The 24,673-nt window shown below is 38.5% G+C and overlaps 1 protein-coding gene across 2 annotated transcripts; it reads right to left on the bottom strand.

The window, feature by feature from the left end:
* Positions 1 to 1,996: 1,996 nt before the first annotated feature.
* LOC116262584 (protochlorophyllide-dependent translocon component 52, chloroplastic) lies at positions 1,997 to 24,657 on the bottom strand. Of its 2 annotated transcripts, XM_050075679.1 has the most exons (8): positions 23,965 to 24,657; positions 23,488 to 23,675; positions 20,171 to 20,270; positions 19,846 to 20,004; positions 19,554 to 19,751; positions 14,600 to 14,668; positions 3,033 to 3,217; positions 1,997 to 2,431 (listed from the first exon to the last, which is right to left on the bottom strand). In XM_050075679.1, the coding sequence occupies exons 1-8, from the start codon at positions 24,499 to 24,501 to the stop codon at positions 2,176 to 2,178; spliced, it is 1,692 nt and encodes a 563-aa protein (XP_049931636.1). In that variant the 5' UTR covers positions 24,502 to 24,657; the 3' UTR covers positions 1,997 to 2,175. The 2 variants fall into 2 exon arrangements, with proteins under 2 accessions (XP_049931636.1, XP_031497928.1); XM_031642068.2 differs by lacking the exon at positions 14,600 to 14,668 and having other exon boundaries at positions 23,965 to 24,656.
* Positions 24,658 to 24,673: the final 16 nt, after the last annotated feature.

Here is a 24,673-nt window from a genome sequence, read left to right as displayed (position 1 = left end):
TTCCATGTTATGGTTGTTATTTAAGTGTGGTGGTCTACAAGATCTCATATAATTTCCCAATATAGGCACCACAGGAGGTGTTATTTTCTTCCATTTTTGTAGCAAGGACACTATCGAAATTCTTGTTCAAGTTGTCTTGTTTTCTTTCCCACTATGTTTGATGAGTTATAGGAGTGAATGGAAAAGGGATAGAAGGCTCTTACAAAGAAATTGAAAGCCTCTCCTCCCCGACTTTAACTTTTTTTATTTTATTGCATTGACAATTTCCTCTCATTTTTCGTAAGTTGAGCAACAAAGAGCAGAAAATTCATTCTATTATAGGTAAAATTTTAGGCCTTTAGTAGGTAATTTTTTTAAAACTCTCCTACATATTAAAGTAAGCCCAGCTTTGACTTATCGACATGAGAAATTTCAGTCATTCTTGCTGATTAATCTAGATTCTATATCAAGGTCACAAAATGCAAAATTTTGTTGTTCATAGAAGCACATTTTGATTTGATAAATGTGTAGTGAACGACAACCATATAAATCACATCGACATGATTCAACTTGCTTAGAACAACTTAAGATTCAAAGGAAAAACGAAAATGGCCATTTTATAGGCTTTTATATAAATTCCAACTCCACGTTGACGCAAATCTTTCAAAGTTCTTGGTATGACTTCATGTGCCATATATATATATATATATATATATATATATATATATATATATATATATATATATACTACAAAGTTGGTAAATACTAGGCCATCTGAGTAAGGAATAAAAACCAGACCTACTAAAATTAATTATTAATTTTTTTAACAATCTAACATTATAGTTATTTTTCACTTTAATGCTGTTCTTTTAATAAAAAAATGAACGGCACTTATAAAATTAAAATTTTGATAGCAAAAGATCAATTTTTTTTACAATAATAACAGCATGAACTAAAGCATGAATTATATTAAATTAGTGTTTACAAATGCATTAGGAGGTTCACATTTTTTTAACACATTTTAACACAAATTTAAGATGTTTGGTTTTTGACAGTGGCATAGTATTTACCAATTACTATATATATATATATATATATATAATGAGTGAATGATGACTGTAGTTATTTGAAGTCACTCAACCATCTAATTTGAAGCAAATGGATTGTTGAGATAACAACAAGAAAAAAATATATAAATTAATATTAAACGATAAAAATGCCTATCACTTTTTCCTTCTTATTTTTTTCTCCTAAACTTCTATCATCTTTCATCTTGAATCGAAAGATCCTTATTAAATGGCTGTGTGGCTTTAAAAAGCTATATATATATAATGACTAACTACCAAGAGTTACCCAAGTCCTCATGAGGGTTATCTGATCTAATGAGATAAACGGTTGAGGTGAAAAGTGAGAAAAATGTGATACATTTACGTCATCTAGTAGTGGTTCAAACTTTTTTCTCCTCGTCTTCCATTTAACTATCCATCATGATACATCAAACGATCCTCACGAGTGAACTGCATATATATCATAACCACAAAGATTGTTCTCAGGTATTTATCGGCGAAGTTTTTTTCAGGTATTTATCAGCAAAGTTTTTTTTTTTTTTTTGAAAAATCGTAAAGTTTTTTTTTTTAAATAAAAAATCAAAATATTAGGTAAAATACAAGAAATGAAAAACTAATAAGTATTTGTAATGCATTTAGGAGGTTATGTTAAATAACTAAAACAAGACGAAATAAAACAGTGAAACAAAAGTTGAAAAAAAGAAAAACAGAATGAAATAAAAAACAAATGAAAAAATCCTGAAAAAATCACCATGAATTCAATTTTTACTTTTCTTAATACTTCCCATTTTTATCATTTTTGTTGTCTTTTTATTAATGTCGCAATATTGTCAAAAATATCACGATATTTATGATATATGTGTGTGTGTGTGTGTGTGTGTGAGAGAGAGAGAGAGAGAGAGAGAGAGATATTCCCAGCCGACTACTAAATGGATTTTAAAGTCTTGGCAAACGAAGCTGAACTGGTTTTCTTTCTTTCATTTATAATTTTATGACGTCCACTCAATTAAACAGTGTGAGCAGAAAAGCCATGATAGCAAGGAAGGCTAATGTCTAGAATAGTAATCAATACAGTTACAGGAAGAATACTGTCTAAGAAGAATTTACAGACAACGGCTACCAAAAGTATTTACTTGAAGGCGTGGTTGTAGTCATGGAAATAAAAGGTCTTGTAAATGAAGTTACCCAGCCATTTTGAAGCCACAAAGCATAAGACTGCAGTGAAAACAAGAACTTTTCGTGCCACACTTGAAACCGTGGTGCCATTAGCAACTGCAACCATACCTATCAATGCAATTGGCAAGACCTGCAGACAGAACTCCAAAGCCTTTAATGCTGTTACTGCTGCTCGGCAGCTACTACAATTCACCACGTGTGAATAGTATCTGTGGAAGAAAGAATTAGATTCTTCAATGCATGATTACAAACAATTCATAGGATAAACCATACAAAAATTGGTCTCTTCAACTGAAAGAAACAGTAGCAAGATAGAATGATCATGATTAAGTAACCTAGAAAAAAATTAAATAATAAAAGGCATAAAAAGAATTATTCTGATCATATCATAGAATAGATAATACAAAGTGGGTTCCCTAATAAATTCCACCAGAACCATACAAGTCAAGAAAAGAAGCACCAAAATCATCAGTTCCTTTCAGCATGATTGAAAATGCAGGATCACCCGATGATGTTACTCGTTACCAAGCTGCCAAAAGTAAGACCTCATGATACAAAAAAGGTAGTTTGCTGCATCCTTGGACGACCAGAATACCATTGTACCAAAAAGTGGACATTCAAACTCATTTCATATCTCAGTAAATATAAGTTTTCAAAGAGACCATTTACATCAATGAAAGGCTGTAAGGAAATAAATTATATTTGAAAAGATTAACAGAAAAAATAAATCTTCAGACTGTAAGGGAGGCCTGAATATCAAATCAGTTACAAGTTTCATCCAAGAAAAATACACCAACAAACATGAGATACCTGTCCATAAGTTGCTCACGAGCGAAAGTTGGGGGCAGACCTCCAAACTGCGTAGCCCATTCAATTTGGCCATTTGAGTACTTCCTCAGCCACTTCCTAAATGCAATTACAAGTGCATCCGACTTTGTAGGCACAAAACAAGCTTTTTGCCAATTCGATTGACCAGCATCTTCTATCTTCCGTTCCTATGGAGAAACAGTGAATCAGAATTATTTCTGGCCTCATGAAACCACTATATAGAAAAAAAGAAATTTTAAAATCACTGCAGAAGAGGATCCACAAAAACCGTAGCTTTCCTTAATCTGAAACCTCTAGGCCAATAAAATAGATCATCAAGGAAATTAACTTGCTTCAAGCAAAAAACAGGTTTTTAACAGCCTTTTTTTCATCATTATAGAAAAAATGTTTAATCATTGATGTTATCAGAAAGTCCCAGCCAGGTCCCTGTGGCCACCAAGAAACATCCATAGAAGGGGGCAACTGTACATAATGCCTGGAGATGCTACATGGTTGATATAGCTGCTTGAAAGACTCAATCTAGAAAATTTTATCTCTTCCTTCACTTTTTGAATGATTGTTACTTCGAGCTAAAAGGCTGATTTATTTCTTTGGTGTTCATAATAATGTAACTGCAGCAAGATCTTGCTTTAACATCTTTCAGGCCGTGCAATGGGTGCAAGGCAATTTGAAATGCTTCATTGGCATGGTGGTACGTGTGTGTGGATGAAATAAAACACAAAGATGCTTTCTGGAGTAAGTTTGACTCAAAATTTGATGGGTTTTGAGAGGAGAAGGAGAAAAATTAAGAAAATAACAAAATTTTCTAAATTTTTAAGAAAACCATTTGTCACAAACAATATTCAAACTTATTAGGAAGAAGAAATAGGCACTAAAATTTCCAAATGCCTCTGTTTCGAAGAAGAAAGAGGCATTAAAATGTCCAAATGTTGTTGTGTTTCTCTTGGTGTGTTAAGTTGTTGCACGAGAACAGAGACACAAAAAATGGTGTTTTGAGTGACATTCATTTATTTACTCCTTTCCTACATCAGAAGGAACAGAAGAGTAAATAGAAATATGAAGGACAATCTAAAAAGGGATAGAAAATAGCTTAATGGCATTTCCAATTTTGAAGACAAACATGAAACTGGTCAACCCAGTCCAATCTGGACAAAATTAAAAATTGGTTCATTGACAGGATCCAACGCTTTTTTCATGTGTGAGATTTGTTCATAGCTGCAACCATGCCTCTATTTTGTTGCACCTACATGCGTGCAACAGCTAAATTGGCTGTCTGTGTGATAGATAGTGGGCACTTCAGAAGGATTGGTTCGCATAGGTTGACTGCTGGGCATGACTCCAGTACCTAAGACTACTCATGCTCAAACTCGTCCAGAACTTATTTCATCAAAGTTGAGTTAACCAGCACTGTTCTTGCTGCATCATTCATTCTTTAATTTGTTTTACCTCATTTAATTGCTGATGCTTGAAAATTTTCATTTAAGCTGGTCATAAATGTCTTTAAATTTCACCCTCAACTCACTGCTTCACTTTTTGTTGAGTATAAATGGCCGGAAACAGTAGATGAGGGTTTAATGTCTTTTTCCTTCGTCTTTTGCCATCAAGAAGGAGAGAACCCAAACGAGGGTTTAGGTTTTCATACTTTCTTATAACATGCTTTTATTACTCAAACCCCCCCGCACATTTTAGTTTTTTTGTATTACACTGCATATAAAAACACAACAGAACTCGGTTGAGTCTTCCTTGACTTGGCTGACTCGGTCGAGTCAACTGATTCCAAGGCGAGGTCTACGGAGTTTCTGTTTAAACTTGGGTTGACCCGGTAAGGGGGCGAGCCGAGCCGAGTCAGCAGTCAACAAGTTGACTCTGTGAGTTTTTAAACACTAGTTGTACCATTATCTCGCTAAATTTTTTCCTTGAGGATGGAACCTTCTCAGATCTGGTGGTGGCCTACCATAGACCATCTCCAAAGTCTAAGGTAAAATCTATCATCCTTGTTGTAGTCGATAGATTTTCCAAGTATGCAGATTTTATCGCCCTATCCCACCCCTATACTGCCAAGGATGTGGCTCAATCATTTCAAGATAATATAGCAAACTGCACAGAATGCCTAAGTCAATGGTGAGTGACCACGTCCCTCTCTTCCTAAGTAAGCTCTGGAAACATTATTTTTCTATGTGGGGAACCCAACTCTGCATGAGCACTGCCTATGACCCTCAAACAGATGGGCAAACCGAGGTCATTAATGGCATATTGGAAACTTACCTACGATGCTACGCAGAACAACAACCACATAACTGGACTGAGTTTCTATCTTGTAGACCTTCAATAAAGTCTAGGGAAATATCTTCCCAAATGCACGCTGGAATTGGTAAGCGCTGCAACAATCCAGTGGGGCAAAGAGTTTCATATTTCTGCCTTTGGCACACTTCTCAGGGCTGCACATACTCACAAATCTGTTTTCTCATGCCTGGCCAACAAAAAAGACGCTGTCATCTGACCTTCTTAACTTCACCCGAGCTTGTATGCAACTCTATCAACCTACTCCATAGTTCTGCCACTGGTCTGTTGAGGGTCTGAAGTTGCACGGCTGACCCTTCATCGGTGTTTTCAAACTATCAGAGTATAGACCATCAGCCACTAAGTTGCTGATTCCCTTCTTGTAGATAACTTCGAAATTATACGCAACCAGTTTCATTATCCATTTCTGCTGCACTATTATGATTATCTTTTGTTGCATACAGTATTTTAGGCTATGATGATCTGTAAATGCACTGTATTTCCGTCCAATAAAGTAATGGTGCCACCTTTGGATGGCCATGACCATGGTCATCAGTTCTCTTTCATATGCTGATTTTCCTTTAAAGGTGACGCCCATAGCCTTGCTAAAATACGTGACTGGGTGACCTCGTTGACTTAACACTGCCCCACTCCCACTTCCAATGCACCGTCTCTACTGAATAAGGACTTCTTTTAGATGGCAGAATGCACGTTCCCCTTCATCTCCCCATACAAATCTGCCCTTTTTCAGCATATCAGTTAGAGGTGCAGCAATTGTTCCGAAGTCTCTCACAAACCTTCAGGATACTCTCGCCAATCCTAGGAAAGCTCTCAGCCCTTATTCAATCTTCGGCAGCTCCCAATCTTCAATGGTTGCCACCTTTTTCTTCTCCATTTGGACCCCTTGATCAGAGATTCTATGGCCTAAATATGTCACTTGGCATATAACTGATTTCTGACTAACACATTGAGGGCAAGGTTCATGAACTGTAGAGTATATCGTCAAAAAAACCAAAACGAATCTCTTCTTAAATAGGGCCCGAAGACATGATTGCTTGACAAGTAGCTGGCACTGTTGGTTAAACCAAATGGCATAACCATGAATTCATATTGGCCTTCATGGGTCTGAAAAGCAGTGTTGTGTATATCAGCTGGCGCCATACTGATTTGGTGATATCGTGCACGCGAATCCAGCTTCGAAAAAACCTTAGCCCCACAGAGCTTATCCAATAATTCTTCAATCATGGGGATAGGATAGCAGTTCTTTATCATGCAGGAGTTTAGGGCTTTGTAATCTACGAAGAACCACCACAACCCATCCTTCTTTTTTTACCAAGTGAATACGCGAGGCATATGGGCTGCAAATGGGCTGGATTATTTCCTCCTTAAGCATCTCCTTTGTTACAGCCGACAAACTTAGAGAGAGACAATCATTGAATTAACTAACCCTAATCTCAATAATAAATAGATTAGGGCAGCGGTAGAGACTTATGCCAGATGAACTGCCTCCGGGATTGCCACCAAACCGAAATGTTCAACATGCAATAAACTTTGTCCCGAGAAGTAGTTTACCCAACCTACATGCTTATCGGATGAACCCCATTGAGCATGCTGAGTTGCAGAGACAAGTAAATGAATTGTTGCAAAATGGTCACATTCGAGAGAGTGTTAGTCTGTGTGCAGTTTCAGCTTTACTGACCCCAAAGAAAGATGGCACGAAACGGATGTGCGTGGATAGTCGAGCTATCAATAAGATCACCGTTAAGCTTTTATGTTTCTCCACTCTGAGATTGGATGATATGTTGGATATGCTAGCGGGAACACAAGTGTTCTCAAAGATTGATTTGAAAAGTGGATATCATCAAATAAGAATTTGAGAAGGAGATGAGTGGAAGTCTGCATTTAAGACACGAGATGGGCTCTATGAGTGGCTAGTCATGCCTTTTGGATTATCCAATGCGCCCAGCACCTTCATGAGTGTCATGACGCAAGTCCTTCGGCCATACATTGAAAAATTGTTGTAGTGTCCTTCGATGACATTTTAGTCTTTAGCCTTTCAATTACTTATCATCTTGGTCATCTACGTCAAGTCCTAGAGACCTTGCGTAAGGAAAAGTTGTTTGTCAATGCCAAGAATTGTAGTTTCCTCACTTCGAACCTTGTCTTCTTAGGGTTCATTGTTTCGTCTGAAGGAGTGCAGGCTGATCCCTCTAAGGTGCAAGCTATCATAGACTGGCCAACGCCGAGAACAATGGGCGATGTCAAGAGTTTTCATGGTTTAGCCACTTTCTACCAGAGATTTATCAAAAACTTCAGCACCATTATGGCTCCTATCACAGAGTGTCTCAAGGGCGAAACTTTTAAGTGGACCCAAGAGGCTGAGGACGCCTTTGGAAATATCAAGGATCGTATGATTCATGCCCTCGTATTGGCTTTACCAAACTTCACTAAGGTATTTGAGGTAGAATGTGATGCCTCCAAGGTTGGAATTGGAGCTGTGCTTAGTCAGAACAAGAGATCAGTCGCTTTCTATAGCGAGAAGCTAAGCGGAGCAATGTCAGTATTCTACCTATGACTTGGAGTTCTATGCTGTTGTGCGGGCCCTTCGATATTGGAGACACTATTTAATCTACAAAGAATTTGTTCTGCTTACAAATCATGAGACACTTAAGTATCTCCATAGCCAAAAGAAGATGAGCGCTCAACATGTTAAGTGGGTTAATTTCTTGCAAAAGTATACCTTCTCCATTTGCCACCAATCAGGAAAGCTCAATAGAGTTGCAGACGCCCTTAGCAGAAAGAACAAGCTATTGATGTCCATGTCTGTGGAGGTAGTCGGATTTGAAAGTTGCAAGGACATGTATCATGCTGACTCGGACTTCAGCCACATTTGGTCTAAGTGCTCTAACGCATCTCCACCTCCGGACTCTAAATTTTCCATTCACAATGGCTACCTTTTTCGTGGGAATAAGTTGTGTATCCCTCAATACTCATTACGATTACAACTTATTGCAGAACTCCATGGTAATGGAATGTCGGAGCATTTTGGGCAGGACAAGACATATTCTTTGATGGATGGACGCTACTATTGGCCTAAGATGAGAAGGAAGTCATAAAATTTGTTCAGTGTTGCCGTACTTATCAAGTCGCAAAAGGGAATAGTCAAAATAGTGGATTATATACTCCTCTACCCATTCCAGACAGGCCCTGGGAGCATGTTTCTATGCATTTCATGTTAGGCTTCCCAAGATGGATCGTAAAGTAGATTTAATCTTGGTGGTTGTAAACAGATTCTCAAAAATGGCCATTTTTATTCCCTACAAGCGGACAGCAAATGCATCACTGGTTGTGTCTTACTATTTCAAAGATGTGCACTTCCTCGTTCAATCATATCAGATCGAGATACAAGGTTATTGAGTCATTTTTGGCATTCACTATGGTCTCTGCTTAATACTAAACTTCAGTTCAGTAGTGCCTATCGCCCTCAAACCGACGGCCAAACCGAGGTAGTCAATAGGATCCTAGGAAACTTACTAAGGTGTCTCTTACAAAAACTTGAGACTTAGTCCTACCTCAAGCTGAGTTTGCGTATAATAACTCAATCAACCGTTCCACTGGGAAGACTCCTTTTCAAGTGGTTTATGGTTGGTCCCCGAACCATATTGTTGACTTATCCCCAATACCCGGTACTGGAGAACATGCTGCAACGGCACTTGATGCTATTGAGTATATGCGTGATGTCTATAGTCAACTGAAACAAAAGCTCTAGGAGAGCTATGAAACCTACAAGTCTCGTGTTAATCAAAGTCGTCGAGAAGTCAACTTTGAAGTGGGTCAACAAGTTCGGTCTACCTACGACCTGCACGATGCCCTCTTGGTACCTATAGCAAGTTTAAGTCCTAATAAATATGGCCCTTTCCGTATCAATCGACGTCTAGGGAAAAATGCTTATCTACTTCAGCTTCTTGAAGATTGGCAAATTTCGCCGATCTTCAATGTTTCTGATCTGTTTCCCTACTCTGGTGACAATGATTCGTCGGAGACGACTTCTCTCCAACCAAGGGAGAATGATGCAGTGCAGGACCAGACCCGTCACTCTCCTGGGTCCAGTTCCTCGCCTCAGGTTCCACCTTTGGGCATCAGTGCAGTCCATGAGCCTTCAACCGTGGGATCCCCTGTGGACCCAGAGCTTACACGAGAAGAGGTTCCTCTGTTTAGATACTCGAGGCAGACCAAGTGTTGAAATGTAATTTTGATTTACATATGTTATTTTGTTATCCATTTTGTTAGTATATTCATTTTGTATCTAAGTGGATCTGTTTGAATTCGGGCACTTGTTTAGGACCCGACCCGTTGCTATTCTCGTCCATATAAATGGGCAACAAAGTTATTTTGTACACACATTGATATCTGAATGAAGAAAGTTATGTTTGTTTTTATGTTGTTTCATCTTTCCCTTCGTTGTCCTCTAGTGTAACATTTTTTTAGTTTTCAGTAGTTAGTTTGTTGTTCTGCAAGGCTTGCCTTGCATCATATTGCTATGATACCAATTAATGCAATAAGAATCAAGATTAAAGAATCTTAATCCAACTACACTCACAAGTAAACTTAAACTAACTAAAACTCAAGCAAATGATCAATAGAACAAGAAGAACAGAAGAAAACTAACGACACACTTCATTTCTTTCAACTTCTTGACTGTCTACAACATGATCCAACGTCCCCTTATATAGAGAAAGGGATGAACTGCGGATCTGGATCCATTTTACAAATACTAAAAATTCTAATTGGGTCCAATTACAAAATTTGGTTATGCTTTCATCTTGCATCACTTTCCAATAAGGGATCTGTATAATTGATAATCTACTAATTCTGATTGGTCATCATGAAGATGTATGCGTAGATTCATAGGTAGAGTGACCGGTTTAGCTCCTAGCAACCCAATGTCCTGCAATAAATCAAGAACATACTTCCATTGGAACAGAACTACACATTTCTTGTTGCGAGCAACCTTTATTCTCAAGAAATATCGTAGTTGACCAAGATCTTTCGTCACAAAGTGTTTAATAAAGCCTGTTGGTGACAAGTAGTAACTGCATGAACAGTTAGAACTTGAATAAATTTTTGCATACTTTAACCAACATCGTTAGTAGAAACAAAATGAGATATAGAATGCAAAGTACATTGTCGATTGTCTTTGTGTTATCACCCCAAATTTTTCAAAAAAAGGGGGGCTATTAAAATTTTGGGTCCATTATTTCTAAAATGAATTTTAAACCCAAGTTTAGATCCAAATCAAGTATTTCAAACCCAGAATTCGAAATCGAATTCAAAATAACAAAATTTGAGTGTTACGCATGCACGGACCTTCCCTTTGTTTTAAGGTCTCATTCTCACGCCAAAACATGTTTTCAAACCTTTATCGAGCACAAGAACTCGTCGGCAAGCGACTGAACCAAAATTGGATTTGAGACGAGTCTGGAGTGACTCGAAACAGAGTCGGCCGTCCATTTTCAACAAAAAAATCTTTTTTTTACATTTTAAATAAAAAATACTTATGATTTCTATATAAATAACATTTTTATCATACTAGATTTGATTTGATTTAAATTTTTTTTTAAAAAAAAAGGGAGCTCGCACATACGAGCGCGCCACACACGCTCGCGCATGTGAGCGTTGTGCGCGCTCGCCAGCGAGCGACGTGCGCGCTTGCCAACAACCAACGTGCGAGCTTGCACAAGCGAGCGCGCCATGCGCGACAACTCAATCGCACACAGGCACGCGTCGCGTGACCGCACTGTCGCGGTAGCGACCTTTCGCACGCACAGGCTCCACTTTTTTTAAAAAAAAAAACGAGCTGTTAAGGGCATTTTTGGGTCGTTTTGAGTGGGCATTTGCCCTCCCTATGGCTCAAAAACGAATTTTTAAGCCTAATGGCCAATCATACCCATTTTCAAACTATTTCTTTTTCAAAAAGTCAAAATTCGTATAAAAATAGTATCAAATTCAAAAAATTTTGAATTTTGAGTTTTAGCTCCTAAAACTCTCTATAAATACCCTCATTTTCCTCCTCTTGAGCAATGAGTGAGCCCTTAGAGAGATTCTAGCAATTTTTACTTGAGGACTTAGAGTTTTCTTAACTCTCTTCCTCCATTTCCCTCTCTCTTTCATTCTTACTCTCCCCTTCTTCAACTTGAAGCAAGCTTCATCAAGCAACAACTCTTCAAGAGAGCACGAAGATCTCATGAAGGCTTCATCTTCAACATCTTGGAGCTTCATTCAATGTAAGTCCAAGATCATTCAAAAGAGATGGCTCATTTCCAATATCAATCACATTCGAGGTATGTATTCTTCCTCTTATTTTCATCCATTTTCTCTTTTCCTCTTACCACCTCCACATGGCCGTGCAAGAAAGCTAAAATGATTTCCTATCTGGAATCAAGAGCTACTCTTGAGTGCACCGGGAGTATGAGCAAGACGGAATAAATTTTATTTCTTCATTTATCTCCAAAAATATACTTGCTATATTGTCTTCGTTCACCATTCATGCTTGAGATGATGCTCATGCATGATATTCTAATCTTCTCTTAATCAATGAGCAAATGGACGATAAGAATGAGTATTTGGGGTTGGGATTTCTTCTTGTGATTTTTGAGGTTGGGACTTGTCCAACCTGGGGAAAACTCTTACGAAAATGTACATGTTAATATGCATTTGCATGTCATTTTGCACTAGTTTCCTTCCTAATCACCCAATTAGAAACCCTAACGAATGCTTCGTTATCTTGCTTGTTTTTCTTCTATACCCCACGGTGGAAGAAATATATCCCTTGTGACAAACCAAATAACAACATTCTATGTTTATATAAATCATATTTTCCAAAACATTTTCAAAAGAAACCTTTTAATGCGGCCTTAAAGACTTAGCTTAGACTCTTGTATGAATCCAAGCTCCCCTCCGACCCAGATCAAACTTGAAGTCGGTTGTTTTCATTTCTTGATTTTATTCTCATGAAGACATGTACGTATATACGTGTTATATACGTATACGTGTACATGAATACCTTTCTTTATCTTTCCCTCTTTATGATTGAACATATGTTTTTTTTTTAAACTCTCGGATACATGTGTGTGTGTGTGTGTATATATATATATATGTGTGTGTGTGTGTGTGTGTGTTTCATTTTAAAATTTCTCTCTCTTTCTAAAATGATCTTTTCCTCTCTACTTGAACTAAATATCATTTTCGTAAGCTTTCATATATGTATACGAATATATATCTCTCTCTTTTAAAATATTTGATTTTATGATTTTTAAGATCTCTTTCTTTCTCTATATCTCTCTTGGGATGTAGTCTTTCATCTTTTCTATTCTTTCAATGTCTTACTCTTATCATTTAAGATTTTAATTTTTCATTTGCTGACTTCATCAAGACCACAAACCAAGTAATGACCCAATATTGGAATCATACTTGATGGTCTACAACCCCAATTCATTTTCAAAAACTTTTCTTTTTTATATATATAATAATTATAAAACAAAAATCTTAGATGTATGTTATGGTAGGAATGCATCTAGATGAATGTCATGGTAGGAATGTCTTATTATCTTTTAATCATATAGGATCAATGCATTCATGCATTCACATTCACTTAATATTACAAATGAACACAATCACATCTCTAAAAGAACTTAAGCAAGATGAGATGAAACTCTAACTAAGTGGTAATCGAATTAGAGCAAAATCTCAAACCTATTAAAGTCTTAAGAGAACACTAAAATGATTTCAAAATGATTTTTCAAGCTTTTCGAATGATATTTATAAGAATTTCCTTCTAGTTTTCCCCAAAATTTTTCACATTCTCAAGCAACTCTTTAAGAATCTTTTCAAAAGTTTGAAACATCAAACTTTCAATATTCTTCTACAGCACATATAGAATAAAAAAGATGTTTAAGTTAAAACGAAATGCATCAATGATAAACATAGCCCTTGGGTTGATTACCCCCAGTAAAGGTGCCAAGAACGGTCGATCCACATATCGACGGGCGAGTCTCTTTCTTTCATATTTCAAAACAAAACCTCATTTTTCTGGAGTACTCCAATAGGGAAGTCCCAACAGGAATCAAATATATCTATAGTGGCTTCAGATGGACTAGGTATTCTCACCTCAAATGTACTTACCTCCTGAGCAGAAGTTGAAAATGATCATGAGAGGGGTACTGTCGACGTATGGAAACCAGCGAAGGATCACGAAACTTGGAAACACTAGAAGGAGACTCACTAAAAAGAGACTCACATTAGAATGACTCCAATTGAATGGGAGGGAAAGACAGTGGGTCAGATGATCGTGGCATTTCAATAGAGGAAGGAGAGGGACTATAAAAAGGTTGAGACTCAAAGAATGTGACATCCACCCTCCTTTTGAGTCAAAGGGTCAAAGCATTTGTAACCTTTATGATATCTAAAGTAGTCAATAAAGATACACTTAATTGCTTGAGCAGTCAATTTATCACATACAAGCCCAAGAATGTGAACAAAGCATGTGTAACCAAATATTTTGGGAGCGATCCGAAACAAGAGTCATTGTGGGTACACAAGTTTAATAAGAACCGGGTTGTCAATGGAAGATGAAGATAAACGGTTGGTCAAGTAACAGGCAGTGAAGATGGCATCTCCCCAAAAATATACAAGCAAATGAGTATAAAGCATTAGGGAACATGCTACATTTAAAAGTTGGCGATGTTTTTACTCAGCTACTCCATTTTGCTAAGAGGTATGAGAACAAGTAAATTGAGGAGAAATGCCATGATCAGAGTAAAATTTCATTAAGGTAGATGTCTTGAACTCAAGTGCATTATCAATGTGAATGCTTTTAACAAGAATACCAAAATGGGTTTTTATTTTCAACAATAAGGTTCTCGAGAGTACATATGACTTCAGACCTTCCTTTCAAAAGGAAAACCCAAGTGACTCGAGAATAATCATTACCAATGACAATGACATAATGAAATCTAGACCAACTAGCAACTTTACTAGGACCCACACATCAACATGAAGAAAATCAAATAGTCCACAATTGGATAGACTAAGACTTAATGAATAACTGCTACGGTATGTTTGCCAAGTTGACAGACTTTACACTAGAACGACTCTGGTACTAATAGATGAGGAAGTAGGTGACGGAGCTTGGAGACAAATGGATGACCTAGTCTGAAATGTCACTGGAAGGAGGAGGACAATGAAAAAGTCGAGGAGGCTGCAGTACCCACAGAATAAAAAAGGATGTGGATGCCCTCTTTCTCATAGCCTCCACCAATTGTCTTCTTAGTTTGCAAGTCCTGAAATGAACATAAACCAGAGTCAAATGTAACACGACAGTATAAGTCATTAGTCAATTGTTCGACTAATAAAAGATTAGTGGGAAACTTAGGAGCATACTACACATTAGAAATTGTCATAGATTGGAAAATCTTAACATCTCCATAACCCATAATACGAGACCATCTGTCGTCTGCAAGTTTCATATGGTGACCCTGAGGTAATGTGTGGAGCAAGACAAACAATGAAGATCTACTATAAAAGTGTCTCGATGCCCCTGAATCAATAATCCAAGATAATCCAAGTAGTACTGTATCATGTCGAGTAGTATTGCCAGACATGGCACTGTCTATCATAACTATGGAGGCCGACGGCTACATAGTTCTGTGTGCTAAGAACTGCTCATATTCTGACTTGTTCATATTCATTGTCACAGTCTCAAGATGGGAAGAAGACGAACACCTGTTTACTACTAATGAAGCTACCTAGACAGATCCAATAAAAAACTGTAATGAATTCTTGCCCTGCTTAGATGCAACACACCTGCCTAAGGATGTAGCGAAAGGACGACCATGCTTATCTCAACATCTGTCTTTTAAATGTCCTACTTTTCCATAATACATGCAATGAAATCTCCCACAACATCCTCCTGATCCTCGGCCTGTGCCCTTCCCTTTGGAGAAACTACCCCACGGCCTCCTGACGCCACCAAGGCAGAGGTATAAGCATCAATAGAAGGCTCAAAAAGGGTCACAGCAAGACGGTTGAGTCTGCTATAAACATCAACTAGGTCAGGGATTTTTGCTCCAGTCAACATCCGCGTCTTTGCTACTGCGCATTCGGGAGAGAGCCCATGTAGAAACTTTGCCACCATAGATTGTTCATCATGAGTTTCACAGCACGTAGGACATGGAGGGCGTAAAACTTTCAGTCTTTCATAGATTGACTTGATCGAAATGAAGTATTGAGCAAGACTTTGATCACTCTATCGCAAATTAAGTAATTCCTCCTCCACCTACAAGATCTTGCTAACATTTTTGTCATTAGAGTATATATGTTTCAAAAAATCTCACATCTATTTGGCAGACTTAGAGAGAAAAAATCATTGAATTAACTAACCCTAATCTCAATAATAAATAGAGGTAATATGTAGTTATACACTATTCATAATCCATGACATGACAATATTATTATCTTCCTTCCATGTACTATATTTTCCACTATTCACCAGAGACTCATTTTCTTCTATAACATGTTGCTTCCAATATCCAATCACAGACATCATAAACACACGGGACCAAATCTAATAATTAGATCCATCTAAGTTTACAGTAGAGCCATATGAAAAGGTATTGCTCATGTTCTTATGCTCATACTGCATCTCTGTCTTGTCTTCATCAGCCATACTGCGAGATTGGACAATATGACCTTAATCTGGTCGCACTTTGATAAAATCAAAAGTATAGCGCACAACAATCAACTTGAGAGGATTTAGGCAGTAAAATTTTTTCAGCATCAATAAGCGTCCTTAAAAAAAATATCTATCAACTTGTTGTTCAATAAATCAGTCCACCAATCACAGCAATCAACTTGAGACGATATAGGCAGCAGTATTTTTCAGCATCAATAAAAATACTTAAAAAATCTATGAACTTGTTGTTCAGTAAATCAGTCCACCAAACTCCCACGTAGCAGGCTTCATATCATTGCTTACTAGAATCCACATATGCATATAAGAAAGACAATCAATCTGAAAAGAATATACCCAACTTGCAATCACTTTTCCACAGTCAGCCAAAAAAAATCTGATAAGAATATGGTCCATGTGCAGCCACTCTTCCATGAACTCAGATCTGACTTAGAACTTGCCAATGCAACTCCCACGTAGTTGCTCACGCTCCACTACATCCATGTTGGGAACCTAATCACACATACCTCTCACGTGTGATTAGGTTCCCCTTCCACTCTGCTCGACTACCTCTTGATCAGCAGAGAGAAGAGAGAAAGGAAGGATAGAGGAAGAAAAGAGGTGGAAAGAGATGGGCGAGATCAGAGGAGAAGAGGACCCAAGAAAATCACGTCAGCCGCTGGTAGAGAAGGGTGGATATCGCCGGCTCTGATACCATGTTCCAGCCAACAAACTTAGAGAGAGAAAATCATTGAATTAACTAACCCTAATCTCAATAATAAATATATTAGGGCAGCAGTAAAGACTTACAAATAACATCAACCAAAAAATAGAGAAATATTTAAAGAGAACTCCTAATTATTAAATATTGCAAAGGACCACCTAAAAACTTGAAGTCTTCTAATTCAACATCTTTGATAAGCTTCTCTGTCTCAGTCTTCTTAAGTCCTGCAGCTTCATCAACACCTTAGCATTTTGGGTCAGAATCGGCTGCAGGTATTCAGCCTGCCAGGGCACAAAATGACAGTTTCTTTGCCCAGTTCAGCATATTGAGATAATACCAACAAATGTAAGTTGCCTTGTTTCCCAAACTTTGAGACATCTGACCTGCTGCCAGTGCCCAAATCTGCGTCACTCGGGCCTGATAGAGTGCTAGGTTCTCCATCTCTCCCTCGGAATACCATCTTCATTTCATCGAACTCCCACTCGACTCTTCCTAGCTGTTTCAACCATTGTATGCCCAGTACTAAGTCAACTCCCCCATCGCCAGGGGGGGTATGACTCCAGCTCGAATTTCTGACCTTGAATCTCGACTACCACTTCAAGCAACGTCCCTTACACAACAGAAAATGTTCATCTCCAACCACCACCCTGAATTCCTGTTGTCCCTCAATGACACATCCACAAGCTCGTGCGGTTTTTTCACAAATGAAGTTGTGGGTGGAGCCTGTGCCCACTAGCACATTGATCCTTTGCCCTTAAGCTTCCCCTTAACGCACATGACTTGGGGAAGCATGCAGTGAAATTTTGGGAACTGCTACCTCAATGTTCCCTTCCGCTAGTGCCTCTTCTGCCTCATCCCCTTCATTATTCTCATCCACCAGAGACATATGCAAATTTTTTGCATACGTCCCCCAAAGACCACTTCTCCTCACATTGGAAGCACAACCCCTTATGGTGCCTTTCTTTAATCTGCTCTTGATTTAACCTCTTAAACAACAGTCTTACCTTCATTGGCCCTTCTAGGCATCAGCGTCTGTCCTTCAGGGTCCCCTGGTGGTGTGTGGGTCTTCCCAGCTGTCTGTTTAAGTGGTCTGGGTTCTCTCAAGGAAACCCCTGGCAATTTCTCCTTTGCCACTCTTGCCACCTCAAAGGCTTCCAGCAGTGTCTGTGGACGTGTGGCTTGCATTTCTACCCTCAGCTCTTCTTTCAGTCCTCCTACAAAGGTGCTGACCAAGTCAGCACAGGCCACCCACGGACCATGTTGTTCAATTCCTCGAACCTACCTGGTATTCGACCACTGAGCCATGTAGGCTAATTTTTTATAGTTCCACGTTGAAGTCCGGTTATGCGGATGGGCCAAACCTAACTGTAAGTTTCCCTTGTTGAGCCACCAGCCAACGATACCAGCGTATGGCAGCCCCTTCTAAATGAACAGCGGCATGCCGCACGCGATTCTCCATTGCCACTCCTTGAGAATCGAAGTACTCTGCTGCCTTAACGACCCAACTGAGGGGGTGTTCGCCAGAAAATCTAGGAAATTCCATTTTAGGCGGACGCTGGAATCCTACCGCTTCTCCACTGGCGTGGCGCAGAATCGGATGAGAGATGGTTTTGGAAATTCATACCTGGATTATGCTGCTGATTTGATGTACCTTGGTGCGAACTGTTGGACTCGACCCTCTGGGGCACCTCGCACAGCGTGCTGGCCATCTCCGAAATCATTGTTTGCATTCGAGTGTCTACCTTTGTTAATCGTTGTCCCAAATCACCGTAGTTTCGTTCGACACCGTCCAGACGTCCCACCAGCAATTGCCGATTGCTGTCCGCTTGTTTTCGCATATTTTTCAGGGTTGCGAGTGCCTCTTTGCTCGTCATGGCGGCTCTGGTAGGCCCGAGTCCCCTGCAATTAACAAGATAATCTCCCACACACGCACACTCCCAACACAGCGTTAGGCCAGGAAACCTACCTCACAGTGAGAGAAGGTAATTTTCATTAACTTGCATAATCCTAATCGAAGGGTAACAGCGTATATGTAACTATGGATACGGGTCTACACAGGGGATCCGACCCTCCTCCCTCCCGCCCTAACCGACAGTCTACTAACAAATATGTACTTTTATATATAGCTACCGCACTTTTATATATGTTCTTTTGTATATGTTCATATATATGTTTGAGGGACATGTAAGCATTTGTTTTCCTATATATTTCTTTTTGTTTCTATGCTTCTGGTTGTGCTTTTATGTTTTTCTTTTTGTTGATCTTATTTTAGTTAACCGACTTAAACTGATTCGTCCCAACTAATCCTTACTAGTCATTTTCGGGCCTTCACCAACTTGTGTCCAATCCATGATTTTGTTGAAATCTTCGTGTGCAAGCTTATGTGTAATATAACACTCCAACGAGAGAAATTATTTCATGGATATGCATTTCCACACATTGAAGCCATCAAATGTGTTGGCGAAAAAATTAACTTGTCAGGCACTTCCAATTTGGGTCCCACAGTCCCTATCCTTGCTTCACAATGGCCCAAAAATTCCATCCAGCTGCCCTATAAAGGGAACACATTATCACTCGAACTAGAAGAGTCAATTCATTCAAATAGCACCAGCAGCGGAAAAGGTACCAACTGAAAATAACATCAGCATAAAGAATATAATGAATGAGAAAGTTTTCCTAGTTATCTGCATCAGATAAAATTTAAGTAAACATTTTTATTAGCATACATTTAAAAGTGGAACAGGAAGTTAATGGTTGTCATCTATGGCATTACCTCCAAGTGAAGAAGATATAGATCAGAGTCTAGAATTAGATTTTGACCAATATGAAATATCCACCTTGGAACTATTTTATCTGTCCATAAAGCAAAGTTCCTAGGGAATGTCCATATCAATCTGCTTCTACCAGGAGCTACTGGCACGCAAATGAAAATCAGGACGACATTTTTCTGATCACTCGTATCCTCAGCAACCTGAAGGCAGCAGGCAAAAGTTTCACAGGAAAACAGTTAATGAATTATTCTAGCAACGGAAGGACAAGTACTTAAAAAATGGGCTAATACATGCCTCTGGATCAGGTTTAGCATTTGAACCGAATGATGCAAATGCATAAAACAGACAAGGTGCTACAAATTTGCTATAACCATTCTCTTGTGTTGCTACAAAACCTGCTGCATCAAGTGTTTTCACAGTTATGTCCAATGGTCTTCCTCCTTCTCTGTCACGCTGTAAAAAAATATTCCCGTAATTCACAGCATAAATAGATGAGAAACAAATCCCATGCAAAAAGAATTTACTGTGTTATTGTTGGTAGTCATGCCTAAAGCACAAAAAAATAGTGGGGTATTTTAAGAAAAGATAATTCCACTAGAACTCTGGAAACGGATAATACTTGCACAAAATCTGGTGGCTTCCTTGCAGTGCGCATTATTCCATAGTGTGCATATGGAACATGAGCTGGATCCATAAGATTTTCAATGAGGACCTCGTACCTGGCATTCCAGTTTTTGCTTGATTATATTGAGAGCCAATCATTTTTTGGAACAGTAATATATATCATACATATGAAAAATTAAATTCATTGTGATAGGAGCTAAATAGGAATCATAATGTCAAACATATGAAGCACTTAATCATCAGGAAAATACAGCTTGTCTGGATCTTTTCAAACATGTCACTGATATTGCTAATGCCCTTTTGCTCTATACCTGATGGTGCAGAAAATGGAACATAGTGTCATATTAGGTCAGTATAAAAGTATCATCATATGCATGTGGAAAACTACAACTGTGCCGCTATGACAAATAAATGATGAAATTTGACCTGAGTTCCTGCATTTTGCCAAATCATCGATTAAAAGATATCCAGTACAAGATGGACCACGGTCCACAACATGAAGACCTATTTATAACAGGGTGATATCTATTATTTTCTGAGGATGGAGGACCTATGAAAATAAATTTTTCCATGTTGCCTTGGGATATAAAAAGTAAGATAGCCAGAGAAATGGGTCTAGTATTTGGTTGCAGTGAAACGTGTCAAAGCCTTGAGGGGTTAGATATGGGTTTAAGAAATAGCAAAAGGATCAACTTTGGTCAGCAAGATATTGGGAGCCACAATGAAAAAAGATGTCACTAGTTTTTCAAAACAAGGAGGATAAAGTCCTGTGATAGATCGTGCAAACAGATAAGAGTTCTTAGGATCAGCTGCTGGCATAATCCCTGCAAAACAAGTGGATAACTGGTGCTCCATATCAGAAGAGGTGCTTATATGCCATAAGTGAATATGTTTTCTTTCCTCCTGTCTTCTCACTTCCCATCAATTAGATATTTGAAAGCACCACTTTGTAAGACTTATTCTTCTGCTTCAATATGGCAAGTATAACCCTATGTCTTCTGACTCCCTGAAAAGAATGACATCTATTATAGCTTATGTCTCCCCTAAATCCAGTGAATAAAGACCGCATTATACATGGTACTCCTCTCTCCTTAACCACTACCCCAGGTATGCACAACGCTTTGTGATATCTTCTTTAGCAGTAAGTTTAAAAAATTTGTACATGCCTAACATTTTTTAAAATATCGCCATAATATCAGCAAATAGAGGGCAAAGGAAAAGACACCAAATACCTTGATATTTTAACATTATTGCTAAGATTAATTTCTCACAATATTATCATGATATTATGATGATATATGACAATATCTCCATATTTCCTTTTCAAATAAAAATTATTTTTAATGTATTCTAAACCTTTGTTTTCTTTTTTTCCTTTTAACATTTCAAGTCTCTTTTTGAGTTTTCTCAACAATTTTATAAAAAGTATTAGGAAACTCATAATCCTGTAAAATTTGCCATTATTCTTTTACATTACTGAACGTTTTAGTTCCCAAATTTGTCCGAATTAAACAAATTGGCCAAAAATACCTGAGAAAAACCTTGCCAATAAAGCCAGAGAGAGATACTTGAGAAAACCATTTAAAGCCAATCTAACTGGGGTTATGCAAGGTGGTTCCAGGGGGCATGATGCTTTTGATGGTACCATACTCATGGAGAGGTATCAAAGACACAAGGAACTTAATAATGTGAGCCTGCTAACTGTTTACAGATCCCCTGTAACCATATATCCAACAAATTTCTCATTAGCATTACTGAACGTAAGTATATTCTTAACTAATTGTGTTTCATTAGAGTTGCTCACTTGTGTTTATTTTTCATGTTAAGAGTATTGAATACTGAATGATGCTATTTGGCCCAATTTTCCTAGCTAAACAAGCAATTGCTCTAGGATCTCAGGCACCTGTAGACCTACGAAATTTACCAAAGCATATCAAAATTTGTTGATTTATTGAGCCCATAAGCCAAGATTCAAGTTGCATTCTTAGCCCCAACCTCTTGCTTTATCATTCCATCCTCAGACTCAGAAACTCCAATTATTACAGTCTAGCTAACTGATGCAGTTGGGTTCCATTTAGCTGCAAAAGTGAGCTAAATAGGTTCTTTTGTCCACATTCATCAACTCCTATACCACAAACATTCTGACAAAAAATGCTCAAAGAAAAGAACTAAACAAATTTGTTAAAACTAACATAATTAAAGAAACTTCAGCTGAACTTTTTGAAACATTTAAGATTCCCCATTACCTTCTGATAATTAACGAAACACATCAAATGCTAAACCAGTGGATGATTATTTTTAACAGACAAGGCAGCCAAACCAAATCCAGAAGTTAAATAAACCTCTGTAATTTCTCAAAAAGGATAATACATTTCCAGTCCAAGAAAATGGCGAAAATTCAGAGACATGCCAAAAGCTGTCCAAACTCCAATTAAGAAGGACTTGATCTAAAGATCTTCTAAACTGACTACTAGTTAACTACCCAAACTTCCAGAGTAAAGAGCAAGAAAGAGCTACCAAATTCGTAATTATTGCTGTATAGCATGGACAAGTTGCACATTTTTGTTTATGCTTTCAAGGGATGACCTAGGCATATCGCTTTTGCTCGGGATAATTCATAGGTTACAGCTCTTCATTTCACCAAGAATCCCTTTACCACCGCTATGAATTGATTGCTTACATTATTATATTTAAGGTCCCAGTTAGCAACTTTTTTTTTAATTTGCATTTTGTGACCAATTTCTTACTACTGTATTCTATTTAACATATTTACTATTTGAAACATGTGACAGTGTATTCCATACAAATAGGACACTATTTTGATGCACGGGTTTAGATCTCCAACAAGAGCTTATGATTTCTATGATTCTGAAAGGATATTTGTGCCTCACCAATAACAAGAGAAACAGATAGCACATTAGCATCAATTGACAGTAGTGGTAGCATGCTACCCTGCCATATTGATGGCGTTTCAGATTTAGAGTATGTTAATATGCACTAAAATTCCCATATCCTTTTTCTGAAAATTTCAACTCCTAATCAAATTATGCATGATTCTGCCTATTTAAAGTCTACTCGCATATATATGAAAGAGGAACAGGCATGCATTTAATATCCATTTAATGGCCTAGTTGTTTCACTGCACTTTTCTCGTAAAAAGTTGATAATGCCAGGATGTAGCTTTATAGCTTATATCTTTAAATGTATGCAGTAAAATATCTGAGGATACCAAAAAATTGTATGCATCTACAAGATATCAGAGAATCAGTCTGTCAGCTGCAATATAGAATTTCAGAATAGTGGATTGCATACCCATATGGAATATCCCTGCTTGCTATTAATGACGAATATGATGGATCATCCACCTTTGGAAGAAGAGGAGGTTTCAGCTTCTCTCCAATATCTTTGTATTGAGGGTCGGTGCTTGGCCAAAACCACACGAGACCGTTCTGCTCAAAACTAGGATAAACAAATGCACACGCTCTTCTGGAAGTATGAACCTGCGAAGTTATCAACGACGGCTCAATCATATCATAGACATTCTGATTTATGAATATAAATCATCACAAGTAAATATAGCAACAAGGAATTGAACATGTGAACTGATCTAGCAACTTAACCGCCAGGAAGATAAAACCATCCGAAAGAGAATTACGGAAAAAGAATTACATTAAAAATTTCTACAATTATCAGTTTCATCTTTTGCTATGGCCTTGACTCTATTCTTCGATATTTTAACTATTTTTCCAATATTTGCAACGAGATTTTGTAAGCTAAATGCATACATACCGGAGGTCCATCTTGGGGAGCTTGAGGAATATACTTGCAGCTGCCAGAGCCATCGAAGCACCAACCATGGTATACGCACTGGAGGCGGCCATTCGGATCAATTCGGCCCTCCGAAAGAGGAGCCAGCCGGTGAGGGCACCGGTCATCGAACACCTGCCACTTCCCCTCCGCTCTGTCCCACCAAACAACCACGTCAAGGCCCATCACCTTCTTCGCATGAGGCGCCTTCTTGTCAAGGTCGCAGACCGGAGCTACAGGATACCAATTGCTGAACCAATCGAACTTCTCTTCCTTCTCCTCCGCCTGCTGCTCCACCTCGGCAGAACGTTCGTTCGCCGACAGCACCGAAGAAGAAGAGACAGAAGAAGAAGGAGAATACGCTCTTAGGCCCGACCGCTGAGGCCTTTTGCCGAAGCGAACAAAGAGCCCTGGCCTAGGGCAGGAGGGAATCGAAGGGGGAGTAGTAAGGGGTGATATTTTCGCTGCTGAAGCACCAGCAGGATTCGCCACGATGGCAGGAGCAAGAAGCGCTGCCATGGCTGACACTAAGGAGAATCTCTGGACGGCCGAGGAGTGAACACTTTGGCAGGCATGGAGAAAACGTGTGGCGCTCGCTGACGCTACGTAGTCTGCTAAGAGATCTTCAAGCCATCAAGGGCAGGCCACGGAGGGCAGGCTGGGCGCAGGATCATCTCGTCCTGGGAGAGCC

Source organism: Nymphaea colorata, chromosome 1, assembly GCF_008831285.2.
Source record: "Nymphaea colorata isolate Beijing-Zhang1983 chromosome 1, ASM883128v2, whole genome shotgun sequence".
Lineage (NCBI taxonomy): Eukaryota > Viridiplantae > Streptophyta > Magnoliopsida > Nymphaeales > Nymphaeaceae > Nymphaea > Nymphaea colorata.
This window is presented reverse-complemented; position numbering and strand designations above follow the sequence as displayed.